This window comes from Asparagus officinalis, chromosome 4 (genome assembly GCF_001876935.1).
Source record: "Asparagus officinalis chromosome 4, Aspof.V1, whole genome shotgun sequence".
Lineage (NCBI taxonomy): Eukaryota > Viridiplantae > Streptophyta > Magnoliopsida > Asparagales > Asparagaceae > Asparagus > Asparagus officinalis.
In genome coordinates, this window is record NC_033797.1 from 4,129,830 (window position 1) to 4,150,172 (window position 20,343).

A 20,343-nucleotide genomic window follows, 5' to 3' on the forward strand; every position below is an offset into this window, starting at 1 on the left:
AAGATAGCCCGATTTTGTGTCAAAATGCCTAATATATCAGCAGTGAAGGCTGAGCATCAGAGGACAGCTGGGTTATTGTAGCCCCTTCCTATTCCCGATTGGAAGTGAGAACATATTATGATGGACTTTGTCACAGCTTTGTCAAGGAGCCAGAAGGGAAACAATGCCATATGGGTAGTAGTGGACCGACTCACCAAGTCGGTTCGCTTCATACCATTTCGAGTTGGACATACGACAGAGAGTTTAGTGGAGCTATACATGAGGTAGATAGTATGCTTACGTGGGGTACCGGTTAGCATTGTTTCTGATAGGGACACACGATTTTTATCATACTTTTGGAGGAGCTTGCAGCAGTTTCTTAGAATTATGCTGAGTTACAGCACGACTTACCATCCTCAGACAGATGGACATTCAGAGAGGACTATACAAATTTTGGAGGACATGTTGTGGGCATACATGCTAGATTTCAAGGGATCTTGGGAAGATCACTTACACTTGGTGGAATTTTCTTATAATAACAGTTATCAGGCTGGTATCCTGATGGCACCTTATGAGGCATTATATGGGAGAAAATATAGATCTCCTACATGTTGGGATGAGTTGGGAGAGTAGCATTTGCTAGGTCCTGAGATGATAGTGCAAATAATAGATAAGATAAAAATGATACAGGAGCGTCTTAAATCAGCTCAGGATAGACAGAAGAGCTGGGCTGATGCTAAGAGGAAACCTCTACAGTTCCAGGTTGGAGAGCATGTTTTCTTGAGGATATCCCAAACTAGAGGAGTTATCAAATTTGGCAGTCGAGGGAAGCTTAGTCCACGTTTAATCGGTCCTTTTGAGATATTAGAGAGAGTGGGAGAGGTGGCATACTGGCTAGCTTTGCCTGCGTTGTTGGAGGGAGTGCATGATATGTTCCACGTATCATAGCTTCGGCGATATGTGCAAGATGAAACCTACGTCCTAGATATTGCAGAGCTTCAGATTGGGACAAACTTATCATATAAGGAGAGACCAATGAAGATTTTGGACAGACAGGGGAAGGTCCTCAAGAACCAAACTATCCCGCTTGTCTTAGTATCTTGGGGACATCATGGACCTAATGAGGCAACCTGGGAGCGAGAGGACGACATTCGTCAATGCCATCCGCATCTCTTTACTACATACGTTTAGTTCTTCTTATGGTCGAATAAATTTTGAGGACGAAATTTCTTTTCTTGGGTGGGTAGGATGTAATAGTCAATTTTTTATGCAAGGTCTTATATAAGAGGCTCACATGATTTAGAATTGAAAAAAGGCCCATTAGTAAAGCCCATGTATGCAACTCCACTTCTGCAGTGGTTTGTTGCGATTTTTTTGGTGAGATCGTGAAAAGAAAAGATTTTCCGGATATTTTGCCCAACAAATCTTTGTGAGTTGATCCTCCCACATACAATCATGAATCCCTGCAGTTTTTGGTTACAACTACTCTTTTTCACAAATTAAACTTCCTTTAATTTTAGGGATTCTAAAAAAAATCTTAACCTTCCCTTATATATAGATCTTCTCTCCTCTTCTTCTCTCAACCTCACAGAGAAAAAAAAAATGAAAAAAGAAGGAAAACCCAACCGAGAACAAGAGAAGGAGAGGACGAGTTTTGGATTTTCTTTTGGCATTTAGGGTTCATAGTATTTTCTTCAACAAATCGACAAACATTCTTTTCCTCAAATATTATTATTTTCATTATTATTATTATTATTATTATTAATTTTCCTTCATGCAAGCATTCTTTTTTCACTCGTTATTTTTTTCATGATTTTAATATTGTGTAAATTATCATTTGATTGGTACATTGTATATTAATTCACTACGCATATGATATTAACTTGATTAGTTCATTGTACATATGTTATTAATTTATTGTATATATTTTTAAACCTTTTAGCATAGAAGTACTTATTTGTGATAGTTTTATCTATGTTTTAGTTGTTTTAGTAGTTAGGTTGAAGTTCATGTCACTCAAAGAAGAAAAATGACATGAGCTGTAAATAGTTTGATGATATGAGCTGTAAATAGTTTGATGGCATGAGTTGTAAATAAATAAAAATCTATGACCAAATTGTTTCTATCATTGGTTTCTTGTTCCCTTCAGTTTACAATTAGTTGCGGTCATGTATGTAGAGATTTTCCTCATTGTTGTCATTATTACACATTAGGTAGTAGCATGTACACCAGAAAGCTTTGGGACAAAGTGGTTAGATTGGTTGTGTTTTATGCAGTGGTTTGTGGTTCGATCGTTGGACCATTCATTTTCCCCATATAGTTTCTAGGTTCCCTAAAACTCAGTTTTGTTGTCCTAAAAATTCTTTCAAATTGGTCGTGTCTTTTTGTCATTCAAAATATTAGTTCCCTTACCAGTTTTAAATCTTATATTATTTTAGTGAACTTGTTAGCTCATTTTGAGTACTTTATTATACTCTAAAATAGATTGTGTGGTTGTAATCCGCGTTGATCAGTAATGTCATCAAATAGGCTAGACTGTACATGAAGACGACTTCCGTCAAAAATATGATTTATAAGTGTGCCTTTCATAGCATGTCCATGCCCTCGATATCGATATCCCGATATGAGCTTTTTCCTTGGCTATTACTATTATAGTATCGACTAGACGATGCACCCCTCTTGATTGGATATGTTTAGGGTCACAGTTATCTTTCATAATTTTACGTAAGCCGTTCCATGGTAACTCTGTGGTTAGTGCACAACATTTCATGCACAGTTACCTAGATTAAACAGAAAACATAGGGTTTATAAAGAGGAATTGGATGGAGAATATAACATGTATATAAAGGGCACATGCACATTACTGATATCCTGAGTTATATATATATATATATATATATATATATATATATAAGGGCCAAAGGGCCAATACTTGACTTGAAGCTGTATTCCCGGGACGGTTTACGGAAAACCAATTTATATACATGAAAATATTCTTCTCTAATTCAAATAACTATTGGCCTTCTTGTTTTGATAATGTTTAACAAATAATTTACGACTAATATTATTTATCTAGTATTTTGTGTTTATCTATTTATTGTAGACAAACAATACGTTGGAGGATGGATGGAATTGCACTTCAACGAACATATCCAATGGAGGTTGATGGAATAATGATTGAAGCCTATACAATTCAAGTTAAAGATTTAATTACAAGCTTCATCCAAGTTTACAAGTTGAGCTACAATGAAGATCAAGATCAAGCTTGGGTAACATTAGTTTAGGTTTTATATTATGTGTATTAGTACTTTAAGCTCAATATTATACACACACATTATATTGGTTTCCATGTATATATATATATATATATATATATATATAGTTTTGAGTTTTCATGAGATTACATATTTCATATTTATTATTGTGTTTTGGTTTAGCTATATAGATATGAAACTAATTTACATTCATATATATAATCATATGTTTCATACTCTATTGTGTTTAAGAATATATTGCGTAGAATATGTAATTTTATGAAAATATCGTGTTTCTAGTTTATAGACTTCATAACAATATTTTATATCTTTTAGCAAATCTATATAATCAGTTTACAAAGTTTTAAAACTTGGTTTATGTCAAAACATCAAAAAAACTCATGTTTGTATGTTTTGGACATTTTTGTAAAATGATAAGTTTTTACAAATGGGAAATACAATTTAAAAAATTCTTTTTGTAACATGTTCATAAACATATTTATAATCATTTCCCAAAGTTTCTTAATTTTTGGACTTCATTTGTTATTTTTAACATATTTTTAAAAGTCTCAAAAATCTATTTTCAAACCTGAAAAACTGTGTATATCAGTTCACGGTCGACCGCGCGTGCCTCTGCGGTTGATCAAACTTTATCCAGAGACTGCGTTTTGGTTTTTATCAAATCGCGATCGACCGCCATTGGCTCTGCGGTCGACGGCCATAGCTTTGTTTTTCAGCTGTTCGCGGTCGACCAGCCCTGCCTCTGCGGTCGACCGTGACTTTTCCTGTTTGCAAGCCAAATGGCTAGTTTTTAGCCGTGGTCGACCGTCAGTGGCTCTATGGTCGACCGCCGTACAATAACAGCTATATTTCTGTTGTTTCCAGATTTTGTGGGATTTGGTTTTTTGGTCATTTTGCTTGGGTTTTGGCTAAAGTTTTGGGTTCCTATAAATACCCCCTTGCTCTCATCTTTCATACTAACAAAAAGAAATGTTTTAAATAAGTTTAAGAGAGTTTTAAAAGTCTGTTTAAGTTTGTTTAAAGGTGTTTAAAGCCTTGTTTTAAAGTTTCGGTTTTGTGAAGATAATTTCACAAGAGGAAGAAGAGATCATCCTTTGGTGTTTGAGATTCAACTCATCTCTCTCTCTCTCTTGATCTATAGAGAAGTTTTCCTAAACTCATTCTACCTATTTATTGTTTTGTTTCTAATTTCCATAAGCTAGATTTATATTGAGTTTAGTTAAATTGTTTTTATTGAATCTCTTTGATCACACACAACCTATTGAGCTTATAGTATTTACATTCATAGTATAATTTGAGTTATGGGGTTTGTGACTTAGAGTTGTGCTAAATTGAGTTCTCGCCTTGTATTAGAGAACAAATCTTTTGCTGTGAGTTTTAATTATGAGGATCACTTTGTAATACACTAGTACACCAAGAGGAGTGTGTGGTGAGAGACAGTGTCGCCCCAAGAGGAGTGATGTAGGTAGTAATGCCTAGAGAGAGGTTGTAATTCTTAACACTTGAGGGAGACACAGGCTAGAGACAAACACTTGAGGTGGTGGTTAGTATAGTTACATTGTGAGTGTGGATTGTAAATTTTTTGGTTAGCTAGAAAACCGTATCGTGAGGTGTAAACGTTTTTCGGGTAAGCGTAGAAAACCCGGTGTGATAGTGGAGATCTCCTCGAGGTGAGGAGCGGGGACGTAGGTCGTGGGGATCGAACCTCGTAAACATATTGTTTGTTTGTGATTGCATTGGCGTACTTATTTTTATGTTCATATCTTATATCGTCTTTGTATATTGCTTGTTGTTTATATTGCCTACTATCTAGTTTAGATTGTTTACCCTTGTGTTATTTGTATATCCTTGCATATATATCTTGTCACATATCATTTGCTAGGATATATTTGTTAATTAGTTTTAATTGGCATAAAATCAGATTAGATTAGCATAAACCCTATTCACCTCCCCTCTAGGGTTCTTTCCTAGTGGCATTAGGGTCTAACAATAACGTCTAAATAATAATAATACACTTGTGTGATCGGTGATGGACATTATCTTGATCTCCATGATTAGCATTTTTCTTTTATCCCTGTTAATTTAGAATTCATCTTTTCTTTATATCTGCCACATACACTTACACGCGCACAATTTCTTTATTTTACATGCTTGTTGAGGGTTTTCTGACTTCCTTGGGGTTTGCGTGCCCCAGACTTGGGGACAATTCTTTCTTCGCAGGACAGATAGTATTTCGAGGAGTAGACTCAGTGACAGTGATCACCGTTCATTCTATTAGTTTTCCAGTTCAGTTGTTTTAGGTAGTTATTTGGTTTAGGCTTTATCTTGAGTCACATGTGACTTTTCTAGACTATGATGTAAAATTTTTCTTGACTCTTTTCCATGGTGGATAGTTATGAACTCGTATTCGGGCTCTGTTCTTTTGGAGATTTCTTCATCTATACATTTCTTTTATTATCTTGGTTACATGCTCTATGGTGTAGTTTTGGCTTTATATTGATATACAGGATGATTTTTATTATCTTGGTTACATGCTCTATGGTGTAGTTTTGGCTTTATATTGATATACAGGATGATCCAGAGGCGTGAATGTGACTGTATGTGCTCTATGGTGTAGTTTTGGCTTTATATTGATATACAGGATGATCCAGAGGCGTGAATGTGACTGTATGATTACATTGCCGGCTGAGTCACATTCTAAACTATTACGCTTTGGAACTGGGGCATGACAGTACCTCTTATGGTTACAAAAACTTATTGTTAATATATTGTAATTCAAATTAGTACCTCTTATAACAACCAAGTGAATAAAGGGGAGACTGTTGATGTTCGTTATCACACAGCCAATGAGAGCTATCTGCTGATGGATGCACCTCAGATTTTCGCACTGATGATGAAGAGTGAGAGGATGAGAGATGAGGCCACTTCCTACTTCGACTTTATGCATGGTTCTTAGAGCTCGGGACGAACGGATGACCTGCACACGTAAGAATCGTGAGAGGACGGGGCTTGTTTCCCCTGTGGTACCTCCGATGATCAAATCAGTTGGTGAACTTGAGTGGGGTGAAAGAAGAATGATGTATTCTTCCTTATGCAACATGTGCTTTTATTTTGGGGGTTTTAGATTGCGAACCTGCCGACTTGCCCACCCCCTTCTTATGGTGAATAACATCTGTATTTATAAAGGGTGCTAAGGGCAAATTGGTCACTTTATGAGTGTACTGTAAGACGATGGTGATGGGTGAGCTGGAGGTTGAGTCACCCTTTGTTCTATATGTATCGGTTTATGAATGACGGAAAGTCACTTCAATGACATTGGGAGTCAGCAGCTGACGAATGTTATCGGTTTGTGAGTGACGGGAGGTCACTTCAGCGACATTGGGAGTCAGCAGCCGACGAGTCTCGTCGGTTTGTGAGTGACGGGAGGTCACTTCAGCGACATTGGGAGCCAATAGCCGACAAGCCTTCAGACGGCCGAGGACGGGGACATAATGATGATCATCAAAGGTTAAATAATATTGAGAAGTAATATTCTGGGTCGTCCTCGGGAGGAGTGCAAGCTAACCCTGAGTAGCGATCTTTTGATATGAAGAGGATCGACTGAGTCCGCCTCTCGAGTCGTCTTTAAGGAATGATGCCGACTCGACCGGGGAGTGACGGCTTGGCTGTCCTTCAGGTCGACTCCGAGGAGTGTTGAATCTCTGTAATGCTGATTTTCATACCGACTAACACTGCCTTCCGAGTCGGCAGATCGCGTCAGCTCGGCTGAGGGGTCAAGATGCCTTGAGTTGACCAACAATATCTTCCGAACTGGTTCGTCTAGTGGGTGAAGATGTCGGCTTATAGGATTGCATATTTGTGGAGAATAAGGGACACCCTATAACAGAGACATATATCTTCATAACAACGCTTAGTTCAAATTGAGTCACATCATCACATATGAGTAAATCCAATTACATCATCTGATACCCATTTACTCCATATGATAAATCTATACTAGTGCTTAAATTATATAAAAGTTATGATTAGGATTATATATCATCTTCCCACTAAGAGTTGAGGAATTGTGTATCCTACTCATAATCATCCCGTGCTGCTTTCGGAATGGGTTAAATATCAGAAAACCCCCTTAGCTTTGGACAATTACCAAATAACGGCACATCATCCCCACAAGCACCCCCTCCCCCCCCCCCCCCAAAAAAAAAGCAAAAGATTATCAGAAAACCCCCTTCAACTTTAGAATTTTATAAGAAAACCCCCATTTAGATTTTGTCAAAAAACTCCTTTCAACTTTGAGATTTTATTAAAACTCCCTTTCACTTTGAGATTTTACCTGAAAATTACTTTAAAAGAGTCTTTCTGATGAAATCTCAAAGTCAAAGGTGGCTTTCTAAGGGCATCTCCAACAACTTCTCTAAAATTTTCTCCAAAATGAGGAAGCAAAAATCATATTCTCCAAATTATTTTTACACAAACTCCAATAGCTTCCCCATTTTGAAGAATCCATTTTTTCCTCCAAAAATTTGGAGAATGCTACAGATTTGGGGATCTTCCCCATTTTTCTCCTCCATCCCTATTTTGGGGAATGAGATGGAGAATCTGTTAGACCAAAAAACTAAGGAAAAATTGCTTCAAGGCCCCAAAATTGGAAATACAATGTGGCCCAGCCCGCTGTACTTTGGCCCATGTGGCTAAGCCCTTAAATATTTAAAAAACTGTAACTGAGCCCTTAAAGCAGTTCTCTCACCCGTATTTGCACCCAGCCTTCCTAAAATACCCCCGCTTTCAACTCCGTGCCTCGAAAACGAGATCCGATCGCTGGCAAAACCTCTCCGTCGCATTTAAGGCGAGATGATGGCCGTTTTGGGGGGAAATTTTGGCGCGCTCCCTCCGTTATATATCCTGTTAACCCACTCGGCTTTGAAGAGAGGGTATTTATGGTGCAAAGGGTAAATCTTTGCGGTTAGGGCTTATGATCTTCAGCCCCCTACTTGTCCTAAAGTGCCCTTCATAACTCCTCTTAAATCCCCTTCATTTATGGCGGAGAGCCCCCTTATTTGCATGGTTTCCTTGGGTGAGAGAGCAGTGTTCTCGAGGGTAACTTGTGCAACCTCTTTTTTTGAGTTTAAGTTCGACGTGGCTGAGAGGTTGAAGGTTCCTTATGATGCGCTATCAATGGTTTATAAATCTGAAAGGATCCCTGATCTGAGTTTTGAGATCGAGAATGAGGATGATATGGAGTGTATGGTGGAGCACAACCGTAATATCGGGTGTCTGGAGATCCATATTCGAGCTAATATAGATGTAGATGTTTCCAGATGTGAGAACACCCCGAAGCAACCACCTGAAAGGTAAGTTATATTTACACTTAATTTATTTGAAAACTTATGAATTGCATAGAGCAGGTTAAATGTTAGCTTTTAACTGATATATGTTAACTTTCTACCGAAGGTTGTTAAGCTTTAGGGCATATTTGTTAACTCTTAAGGGTACTGCATTATTTAAGTACAAGTCCTATTTGTTATTTTAAGAAAAACCAATTATATTTGTGCAGCATTATGAATACACTGAAGCCAAAGTTTATTGATAGTACTTCTGCCGCAAACCATGGTTCTGAAAGAATTCCAATTGATAATCCCAGTGGTAGCAGTGTAGTGCATTTTGATGACATTATTAACAACACAGTAATGATTCCTGGTTGGTGGCATAATGCATTAACTGAAGAGGGTCAAGAATTTGAAAGTGCTGAAGAATTAAGGTTGGCGCTGACATACTATTCTCTGGCCAAAATGTTTGATTATGAGTTTAAAAAGAACGAACCAAAACGTATCCGTGTATATTGCCGATATAAAGAAACTTACGAGTGCCCATGGATGTTGTTTGCTTCACCTGTTAAGAATGCAAATAGACTATCGATCAAGAAGTTTGTTAATGAACATACTTGTGGGCAGTACGGGCAAAATACAGGTCGTTCAAGGGCATCCCGTAAATTCATTGCAACACAGTTACAACCACTCCTGAAGGTCCGTCCAGAAATCCGACCCGTTGATGTGCAAAAGGAGTTCCTCACAAACTACGGCCTTAGAATTGATTACAGTAAGATATGGTGGGGGAAAGAGAGAGCACAGGAGAAGCTTTACGGGGATATATATGAGTCGTATGATCAACTACGATGGTAAATGCTGAGCTTTATTATTAACTTGTTAAGTTCCAAAGTTTGCTTGTTAAAACAAATAGTTAACATGTTCCTTGTTAAGTTCATTGATAACATTGATAACATGTTAAGTTTCACGACTAACATGTTAACTCTTGTAAATAACATGTTAACTCTTGTTAATAACATGTTAACTCTTGTAAATAACACGTTAACTTTTGTTAAGTTACCCCAATAATGTGTTAGCTTTTTTTGGTCGCTTGTTAAGCTACACGGATAACATGTTAACTTGTTGGTTTGTTTCTTCTTACACGACTAGGTATGAGCGCATGGTAAAAGAGACAAATCCCGGCAGTTACATACATGTTGACCAGAATGAGGGGAGGTTTTCGAGACTCTTTGTTTGTTATGCTGCATGCATCAAAGGTTTCTTGAGTGGATGCAGACCCCTTCTATTTTTGGACGGTACATTTTTGAAGGATCGATATAAAGGTATTCTCCTCTCGGCCATAGCATACGATGGGAACCAAGGTATATTTCCCTTAGCGTATTGCATATGTGATCAAGAGAATTTGATGAATTGGAAGTGGTTCCTCCAAGGTCTATGGTCCATACTTTATGAGAGGGCTGACCCTTACAATCCTCCCCACCAATTGGTTATAATTTCTGATGCGGACAAAGGAATTAAAGAATCAGTAAAAGAGTATTTTCCAGAAGCTCTACACTCGAGGTGTGTTCTACATCTTGTTGAAAATTTCAGGTTAAAGCTTAAGGACTTGGGTATGAAGTCGAAGGACACTCATGTTCTTGGGAACTTACTCCAAAGTGCTTGTTATAAATACACAATAGCAGAATGGAATGAGTACATGAAAGAGATATATGACATGGATCCAAGGGCATACAACATTGCTATGAACTACTCTCCTGATCAATGGGCAAATGCATTCTTCCCGGGAATAAGGTAACGTTATTTGGCTGTTCTATATCTATGCTAATGTATGAACTTATGCTATTTAGCATGTTATCTTTGGATTTGTTAAATTCTATATCAGAGCTGTTAACTATATCAGAGTTGATAACATGTTAAGTCTTGTTGATAATATGTTGAGTCTCGTTGCTAACATGTTAACTCTTGTGGGTTACGTGTCAACTCTTGTTGATAACATGTTAACTCTTGTGGGATACATGTTAACTCTTGTCGAAAACATGTTAACTCTTGTGGAGAACATGTTAACTCTTGTGGGATACATGTTAACTCTTGTGGAGAACATGTTAACTCTTGTTGAGAACATGTTAACTCTTGTGGGATACATGTTAACTCTTGTGGAGAACATGTTAACTCTTGTGGGATACATGTTAACTCTTGTCGAAAACATGTTAACTCTTGTGGAGAACATGTTAACTCTTGTTGAGAACATGTTAACTCTTGTAGAAAACATGTTAACTCTTGTGGAAAACATGTTAGCTTTTGTTTAAAACATGTCAACCCTTGTTGCTAACATGTTAACTCTTGTAGATAACATGTGAACTTTTGTGGCTATATGTTAACTCTGATAGATAACATGTTAACTTTTGTGGAGAACATGTTAACTATTCTGGTTAACATGTTAAATATAAGAGCTTATCTGTTAACTAATTATATGAGGATTGGTCTTACGCAGAAATATGTAGATACAATCCCGTACTGCTTGTTTAATTCAGCGTTCTCTGGCAACTGCAGCCATAGCCGTAATCTGTCTAAGAGTGCCTCTGTTACTTTATCATCAAGTCTTCCCCCGCGGATCATATACAGTAGATCCGTGTATGTAATTGCGCTGTTATCAGTAGTTATGACATATACGTACCTTAACAAGAAATAAGTTACGGAGGGTTAAAATTTAAAACATGAAAAGTAACATCTAAACGCAAAAACATAACAAGCAAAAAACACAGTTTCACAGTTAATATTAAAGAGTTAGCATTAAACTACTTAACATATTATCTGTCGTGGATAACATAATAACACTTGTAGCTAACGTGTTACCTCTTGTGGCAAACATGTTAACTCTCGTTGCTAACATGTTAACTCTTGTGGGATACATGTTAACTCTTGTCGAAAACAAGTTAACTCTTGTGGAGAACATGTTAACTCTTGTGGGATACATGTTAACTCTTGTGGAGAACATGTTAACTCTTGTGGGATACATGTTAACTCTAATTGATAACATGTTAACTCTTGTGGGATACATGTTAACTCTAATTGATAACATGTTAACTCTTGTGGGATACATGTTAACTCTTGTCGAAAACATATTATATGTAAACATGTTAACTGTAATACAAAAAAATTAACTCTATTCAATTATTTGTGTCATCCCTTATTTATAACCTGTTAACTCTTATCTGTTAACCTTTATTATGTTAACCCTATTCAATTATTTGTTAACCTTTATTTGTGACCTGTTATAAAGTTATATATAATTTCAGGTATGGGCACGTAACATCTAATGTCGCTGAGTCTTTTAATAATTGGATAAGGGAAGCTAGAATGCTACGGATTCTGCAAATGGTTGAGCATATCCGTAAACAGATAATGGTCCGAATGAGTAATCGCCGGTTACTTGCAGATAAATGGGTTGGATATCTCTGTCCACAAGCAGAGATGGTGCTTAAAGAAAATATAGAGAAAGGTCGTCCATTGGATGTTAAGCAAGCTGCAGCTGACATATTTGAAGTGCAAGCACATAAAACTACCCGTGTTGATTTGGAGAAGAAGACATGCACTTGCCGTGCTTGGGACGTCATGCGGATTCCGTGTAAACATGCATGTGCAGTCATCTCGTACATGAAGAGAGACATTTACCAATATTGCGATTGGTTTATGTCCATAGAAGCATTTAAAAAGAGCTATGACCCGATTCTCTATCCTATACCAGATTATGAGAAACGAAGCGTGCCAAGGGATGAGATCGAGCTACTTCCACCACATACTATCAAAAGAAAGGGGAGAAATAAAACAAGACGTATCAACAATCGAACAGTGTACAAACGACCTTTGAAATGCTCTCGATGCCACTCCGAAGGCCACAACCGCGCAACTTGCAATGAGCCGATCGCCGATTGATATGAGTTGCGGATTTGAAGAAACACTTTTGGGTGTATGTAATACTTTTGTAGTTAATTGTTTATATGAACTGAAACATATCTGGGTGTATGTAATACTTTTGTAGTTAAATGTGTATATAAACTGAAATATATCTATGCCAATGTGAATTATAATGAAAATGTTATCTTACTTGGGTCTGTAAAGTTGCTCAGTTAGATTGTTAAGTTACAGTTAACATATAAAATTTTCTTGGTAAGTTATTAAACTATACCTATTACATGTTAACTCTTGTAAATAACATGATGGATAACATGTTAACTCTTGTTAGAAACATGTTAACTCTTATAGCTAATATGTTAACTCTTTTGACAAACATGTTAACTCTTGTGGCAAACATGTTAACTCTTGTAACAAACATGTTAACTCTTGTTGCAAACATGTTAACTCTTGTGGAGAATTTGTTAACTCTTGTGGCATACATGTTAACTCTTGTAGCTAATATGTTAACTCTTGTGCCAAACATGTTAACTCTTGTGGAAAACATGTTAACATGTTAACCCTTGCTGATAACATGTTAACCCTTGTTGGTAACATGTTTATATGAACTGAAACATATCTGGGTGTATGTAATACTTTTGTAATTAACCGTTTATATGAACTGAAACATATCTTGGTGTATGTAATACTTTTGTAGTTAACTGTGTACATAAACTGAAATATATCTATGCCAATGTGAATTATAATGAAAATGTTATCTTACTTGGGTCTGTAAAGTTGCTCAGTTAGATTGTTAAGTTACAGTTAACATATAAAATTTTCTTGGTAAGTTATTAAGCTACACCTATTACATGTTAACTCTTGTAAATAACATGATGGATAACATGTTAACTCTTGTTAGAAACATGTTAACTCTTATAGCTAATATGTTAACTCTTTTGACAAATATGTTAACTCTTGTGGCAAACATGTTAACTCTTGTAACAAACATGTTAACTCTTGTTGCAAACATGTTAACTCTTGTGGAGAATTTGTTAACTCTTGTGACATACATGTTAACTCTTGTTGAGAACATGTTAACTCTTGTGGAGAACATGTTAACTTTTGTTGAAATATGTTAACTTTCTTTGATAACATGTTAACTCTTGTGGGATACATGTTAACTCTTGTTGTATACATGTTAACTCTTATTGAGAACATGTTAACTCATGCTGATAACATGTTAACATGTTAACCCTTGCTGATAACATGTTAACCCTTGTTGGTAACATGTTAACCATTGTTGCTAACTCTTGAGGATAACATTTTAACTTTATCCGTATACGGTATTATTTAACAAGTGAACCTGACATGTTATAAACTTTCTCCATATTTAACAAGTGAAGATGACATGATATAATTGTTAACTTACGAATCTAGCATGTTATAAACTTTCTCCGGGCACTAGTTCATTAGCTGTTAATACACAGATCGCTACAGCAAGATTACCTCCATCCACCCTCGGGAAGGGCTACTAGATGAAGTTGAGATTCTATCTATTAAGCATAGTCTACATATATCATTTTTTTCCGAATCTAATGGTATTAATACTTAGAAATCTACAACATGAGACGTAGTACGTAGAGCAAAATAATGCAAATAAAGAAACCCTCATATATATACCGTATGCCTCAAATGGTAGATAACTAAGTATTAACACCGAATTAAAGACAAACTATCTAAAGGAAATCAATATTTAGAAACCCACAACACGAGACCGGTACCTCGAGCGAAATAATCCAAACAAGGAAACCCTCATGTATATACCGTATGTCTCAAATTGTAGATAACTAAATATAAATACTGAACTTAGCAAATCAAAATATAACTGGAAAGTAAAGCATCATAATAGACATCAGCATATGTATCTCGTATACTCGCATAACCGGGTATCTCAATCGAATACCTCAATAATGTGTCATAATCACTTTTGGCGTCCACCAAAATTTAGGCTATCAAAAATCATCACAATGAAACTCCTTTCAAGTTTCTGATTTATCGCATTATCATGCGCAACGGACTACCATGTCGGTATCCTAAATAGTGTACACGACTCATTAGTCTCATCGCGTCTATGTACGGAACAAGAGTACGCAACAGACTACCAAATAGACATCCTAGAAATACGGCTCACAAGCCTCATCGTACCCTAGTGCAGAATGGACTACTAGATTAAGTATCCTAAGACCCGACTCAATGCTCTGTACAATGGATATATCGATGCCCTATCCCAAGTGGTACTGAGCGGTGCTCATCGACGATATCCACACATATGTATAACTGTATAATAATATTCTATCTCAAATGTAAGCAAATCAAAACTCGTCATAATTCTCTTGAGATTCTCAAATGTGTAACACAATATATTCATGACTACACGTGTAACATCAAGCGGCTCAAAACTTCGCGAACGCATCTCAAAACGGTGCAACATAGCTCCACAAAACGAGCAGGAAAATAGTCGGGACTTCTGTTAGTAAAATGAGCATATATTTCTCTAAGAAAACTATTTTTATGAATGGTTTTCAGTTTTAGAAATTAGGTTCACATATATTTCATTTGGCACTAGTCTAGTTCAATTTGGAGTTCATTTTCTATACCCAGTTTTCAGTTAAACATCATACACATATAGCAGTTTTTCTGAAGGATGTGTCATTAATAAAAAGAGTATATCTTTCTTTATACAAACTCTTTTTAAGATTTGTTTTTTATTTTAGAAACTACATTCACATACCTTTCATTTGGCCCTAGTTTATCTCAATTTGGAGTTCATTTTCTATCTAAAATTTTCAGTTAAAGGTTATATACGTGTTTTAGTTTTCTACAGAATGTGTTGTTAGTCAAATGAACATGTCTTTCTCTTGAATTTACACATAACTATCAAAGTGATTAATCACACATGACAAGATTCACACAAAAAACAGAGGTAATATTTCATTTAATCAGATTCACATTTATTTAGGAAAATCACAGACCTATGATTTAAGCATCGTTACTAAACATGCGAATTTACTTAATTATTCCTCTAAGATTTGAACATGATTTAAACTTGATTAATAAATTAGAAACAAAATTTATTCCATCCCTAATGATCATGATCATGAGTCTAATATCAACAATGAGGAAACAAAATTAAAGTTCTAGCATTTGATTAACATTTATCATCAAGAACTAATTTGTTTTAAAACAACAGTTTAAACTCAAGCATGAAAATATCTCATTTTTAACTTGCCATAAATTCAACTAGAGAAGGTTTGGATGAGGATAATCTTGCCTCAATGCCGCTGAAAATTCCAAACAAGAGTTCGTGCAAGATTCCTCCTCGCTACAAACCGCTATTCCATGTCTTCTCTCTAAAAATAGCATAGGGAAACACTCTGTTTCCTCTCCACCAATGCCACAGGAAAAGTTCAGATGCTACATGAACGTTTTAAGAGGAGGAAGAGATGTTCTGAAGAGGGATTGGAAGTTGGTAAGGGTTTTAGTTTGTTTCTCTTTGACAGGGATTCTTTTGGAGAAGAAGAGCCACTGTTGAGAACTGAGAGCAGGTTCTCAGCTTTGTTTCTTTTCATTTTCTTTTCTTTTGAGAGCTTAAAAAGAAGGAAAAATTGCTTCAAGGCCCCAAACTTGAAAAAACAATGTGGCCCAGCCCCCTGTAGTTTGGCCCATGTGGCTAAGCCCTTAAATTTTCAAAAAAATGTAACTGGGCCCTAAAAGCAGTTCTCACACCCGTATTTGCACCCAGCCTCCCTAAAATACCCCCGCCTTCAACTCCGTGCCTCGAAAACGAGATCCGATCGCTGGCGAAACCTCTCCGTCGCATTTAAGGCGAGATGATGGCCGTTTTGGGGGGAAATTTTGGCGCGCTCCCTCCGTTATATCTCCTGTTAACCCACTCGGCTTTGAAGAGAGTGTATTTATGGTGCAAAGGGCAGATCTTTGCGGTTAGGGCTTATGATCTTCAGCCCCCTACTTGTCCTAAAGTGCCCTTCATAACTCCTCTTAAATCCCCTTCATTTATGGCGGAGAGCCCCCTTATTTGCATGGTTTCCTTGGGTGAGAGAGCAGTGTTCTCAAGGGTAACTTCTGCAACCTCTTTTTTTGAGTTTAAGTTCGACGTGGCTGAGAGGTTGAAGGTTCCTTATGATGCGCTATCAATGGTTTATAAATCTGAAAGGATCCCTGATCTGAGTTTTGAGATCGAGAATGAGGATGATATGGAGTGTATGGTGGAGCACAACCGTAATATCGGGTGTCTGGAGATCCATATTCGAGCTAATATAGATGTAGATGTTTCCAGATGTGAGAACACCCCGAAGCAACCTCCTGAAATGTAAGTTATATTTACACTTAATTTATTTGAAAACTTATGAATTGCATAGAGCAGGTTAAATGTTAGCTTTTAACTGATATATGTTAACTTTCTACCGAAGGTTGTTAAGCTTTAGGGCATATTTGTTAACTCTTAAGGGTACTGCATTATTTAAGTACAAGTCCTATTTGTTATTTTAAGAAAAACCAATTATATTTGTGCAGCATTATGAATACACTGAAGCCAAAGTTTATTGATAGTACTTCTGCCGCAAACCATGGTTCTGAAAGAATTCCAATTGATAATCCCAGTGGTAGCAGTGTAGTGCGTTCTGATGACATTATTAACAACACAGTAATGATTCCTGGTTGGTGGCATAATGCATTAACTGAAGAGGGTCAAGAATTTGAAAGTGCTGAAGAATTAAGGTTGGCGCTGACATACTATTCTCTGGCCAAAATGTTTGATTATGAGTTTAAAAAGAACGAACCAAAACGTATCCGTGTATATTGCCGATATAAAGAAACTTACGAGTGCCCATGGATGTTGTTTGCTTCACCTGTTAAGAATGCAAATAGACTATCGATCAAGAAGTTTGTTAATGAACATACTTGTGGGCAGTACGGGCAAAATACAGGTCGTTCAAGGGCATCCCGTAAATTCATTGCAACACAGTTACAACCACTCCTGAAGGTCCGTCCAGAAATCCGACCCGTTGATGTGCAAAAGGAGTTCCTCACAAACTACGGCCTTAGAATTGATTACAGTAAGATATGGTGGGGGAAAGAGAGAGCACAGGAGAAGCTTTACGGGGATATATATGAGTCGTATGATCAACTACGATGGTAAATGCTGAGCTTTATTATTAACTTGTTAAGTTTCAAAGTTTGCTTGTTAAAACAAATAGTTAACATGTTCCTTGTTAAGTTCATTGATAACATTGATAACATGTTAAGTTTCACGACTAACATGTTAACTCTTGTAAATAACATGTTAACTTTTGTTAAGTTACCCCAATAATGTGTTAGCTTTTTTTGGTCGCTTGTTAAGCTACACGGATAACATGTTAACTTGTTGGTTTGTTTCTTCTTACACGACTAGGTATGAGCGCATGGTAAAAGAGACAAATCCCGGCAGTTACATACATGTTGACCAGAATGAGGGGAGGTTTTCGAGACTCTTTGTTTGTTATGCTGCATGCATCAAAGGTTTCTTGAGTGGATGCAGACCCCTTCTATTTTTGGACGGTACATTTTTGAAGGATCGATATAAAGGTATTCTCCTCTCGGCCATAGCATACGATGGGAACCAAGGTATATTTCCCTTAGCGTATTGCATATGTGATCAAGAGAATTTGATGAATTGGAAGTGGTTCCTCCAAGGTCTATGGTCCATACTTTATGAGAGGGCTGACCCTTACAATCCTCCCCACCAATTGGTTATAATTTCTGATGCGGACAAAGGAATTAAAGAATCAGTAAAAGAGTATTTTCCAGAAGCTCTACACTCGAGGTGTGTTCTACATCTTGTTGAAAATTTCAGGTTAAAGCTTAAGGACTTGGGTATGAAGTCGAAGGACACTCATGTTCTTGGGAACTTACTCCAAAGTGCTTGTTATAAATACACAATAGCAGAATGGAATGAGTACATGAAAGAGATATATGACATGGATCCAAGGGCATACAACATTGCTATGAACTACTCTCCTGATCAATGGGCAAATGCATTCTTCCCGGGAATAAGGTAACGTTATTTGGCTGTTCTATATCTATGCTAATGTATGAACTTATGCTATTTAGCATGTTATCTTTGGATTTATTAAATTCTATATCAGAGCTGTTAACTATATCAGAGTGGATAACATGTTAAGTCTTGTTGATAATATGTTAAGTCTCGTGGCTAACATGTTAACTCTTGTTGATAACATGTTAACTCTTGTGAATAACATGTTAACTCTTGTTGATGGATAACATGTTAACTCTTGTTGATAACATGTTAACTCTTGTGGGATACATGTTAACTCTTGTTGATAACATGTTAACTCTTGTGGGATACATGTTAACTCTTGTGGAGAACATGTTAACTCTTGTGGGATACATGTTAACTCTTGTGGAGAACATGTTAACTCTTGTGGGATACATGTTAACTCTTGTGGAGAACATGTTAACTCTTGTGGGATACATGTTAACTGTTAAATGTTAACTATTATATGTAAACATGTTAACTGTAATACAAAAAAATTAACTCTATTCAATTATTTGTGTCATCCCTTATTTATAACCTGTTAACTCTTATCTGTTAACCTTTATTATGTTAACCCTATTCAATTATTTGTTAACCTTTATTTGTGACCTGTTATAAAGTTATATATAATTTCAGGTATGGGCACGTAACATCTAATGTCGCTGAGTCTTTTAATAATTGGATAAGGGAAGCTAGAATGCTACGGATTCTGCAAATGGTTGAGCATATCCGTAAACAGATAATGGTTCGAATGAGTAATCGCCGGTTACTTGCAGATAAATGGGTTGGATATCTCTGTCCACAAGCAGAGATGGTGCTTAAAGAAAATATAGAGAAAGGTCGTCCATTGGATGTTAAGCAAGCTGCAGCTGACATATTTGAAGTGCAAGCACATAAAACTACCCGTGTTGATTTGGAGAAGAAGACATGCACTTTCCGTGCTTGGGACGTCATGCGGATTCCGTGTAAACATGCATGTGCAATCATCTCGTACATGAAGAGAGACATTTACCAATATTGCGATTGGTTTATGTCCATAGAAGCATTTAAAAAGAGCTATGACCCGATTCTCTATCCTATACCAGATTATGAGAAACGAAGCGTGCCAAGGGATGAGATCGAGCTACTTCCACCACATACTATCAAAAGAAAGGGGAGAAATAAAACACGACGTATCAACAACCGAACAGTGTACAAACGACCTTTGAAATGCTCTCGATGCCACACCGAAGGCCACAACCGCGCATCTTGCAATGAACCGATCGCCGATTGATATGAGTTGCGGATTTGTCGAAACACTTTTGGGTGTATGTAATACTTTTGTAGTTAACTGTTTATATGAACTGAAACATATTTGGGTGTTTGTAATACTTTTGTAGTTACCGGTGTATATGAACTGAAATATGTTTGGGTGTTTGTAATACTTTTGTAGTTAACTGTGTATATGAACTGAAATATATCTATGCCAATGTGAATTATAATGAAAATGTTATCTTACTTGGGTCTGTAAAGTTACTCAGTTAGATTGTTAAGTTACAGTTAACATATAAAATTTTCTTGGCAGGTTATTAAGCTAAACCTATTACATGTTAACTCTTGTAAATAACATGTTGGGTAACACATTAACTTTTTTTGCAATCATGTTAAATCTTATTGCTAATATGTTAACTCTTGTCAAAAACATGTTAACTCTTGTGGCATACATGTTAACTCTTGTGGCATACATGTTAACTCTTGTAGCAAACATGTTAACTCTTGT

At 36.6% G+C, this 20,343-nt stretch overlaps 3 protein-coding genes across 3 annotated transcripts; all 3 read left to right on the plus strand.

Moving 5' to 3' along the window:
* LOC109836310 lies at positions 8,292-9,433 on the plus strand. The gene is made up of 2 exons (XM_020404171.1): positions 8,292-8,605; positions 8,809-9,433. The coding sequence occupies exons 1-2, from the start codon at positions 8,292-8,294 to the stop codon at positions 9,431-9,433; spliced, it is 939 nt and encodes a 312-aa protein (XP_020259760.1).
* Positions 9,641-12,511, plus strand: LOC109836313. Its single transcript, XM_020404173.1, has 2 exons — positions 9,641-10,369; positions 11,875-12,511. Exons 1-2 carry the CDS (start codon positions 9,690-9,692, stop codon positions 12,509-12,511), a joined length of 1,317 nt encoding a protein of 438 aa, XP_020259762.1. The 5' UTR covers positions 9,641-9,689.
* LOC109836318 lies at positions 16,366-19,857 on the plus strand. The gene is made up of 4 exons (XM_020404180.1): positions 16,366-16,862; positions 17,066-17,686; positions 17,850-18,584; positions 19,221-19,857. The coding sequence occupies exons 1-4, from the start codon at positions 16,366-16,368 to the stop codon at positions 19,855-19,857; spliced, it is 2,490 nt and encodes an 829-aa protein (XP_020259769.1).

Bases quoted from the DNA above. Each gene is read 5' to 3' on its own strand.
- LOC109836310 (XM_020404171.1), top strand. From the start codon at position 8,292: ATGGCGGAGAGCCCCCTTATTTGCATGGTTTCCTTGGGTGAGAGAGCA. The intron at 8,606-8,808 runs GTAAGTTATATT...ATATTTGTGCAG, and splicing joins CCGAAGCAACCACCTGAAAG to CATTATGAATACACTGAAGC.
- LOC109836313 (XM_020404173.1), top strand. From the start codon at position 9,690: ATGTTAACTTGTTGGTTTGTTTCTTCTTACACGACTAGGTATGAGCGC. The intron at 10,370-11,874 runs GTAACGTTATTT...ATATAATTTCAG, and splicing joins GCATTCTTCCCGGGAATAAG to GTATGGGCACGTAACATCTA.
- LOC109836318 (XM_020404180.1), top strand. From the start codon at position 16,366: ATGGCCGTTTTGGGGGGAAATTTTGGCGCGCTCCCTCCGTTATATCTC. The intron at 16,863-17,065 runs GTAAGTTATATT...ATATTTGTGCAG, and splicing joins CCGAAGCAACCTCCTGAAAT to CATTATGAATACACTGAAGC. The intron at 17,687-17,849 runs GTAAATGCTGAG...ACTTTTGTTAAG, and splicing joins TCGTATGATCAACTACGATG to TTACCCCAATAATGTGTTAG.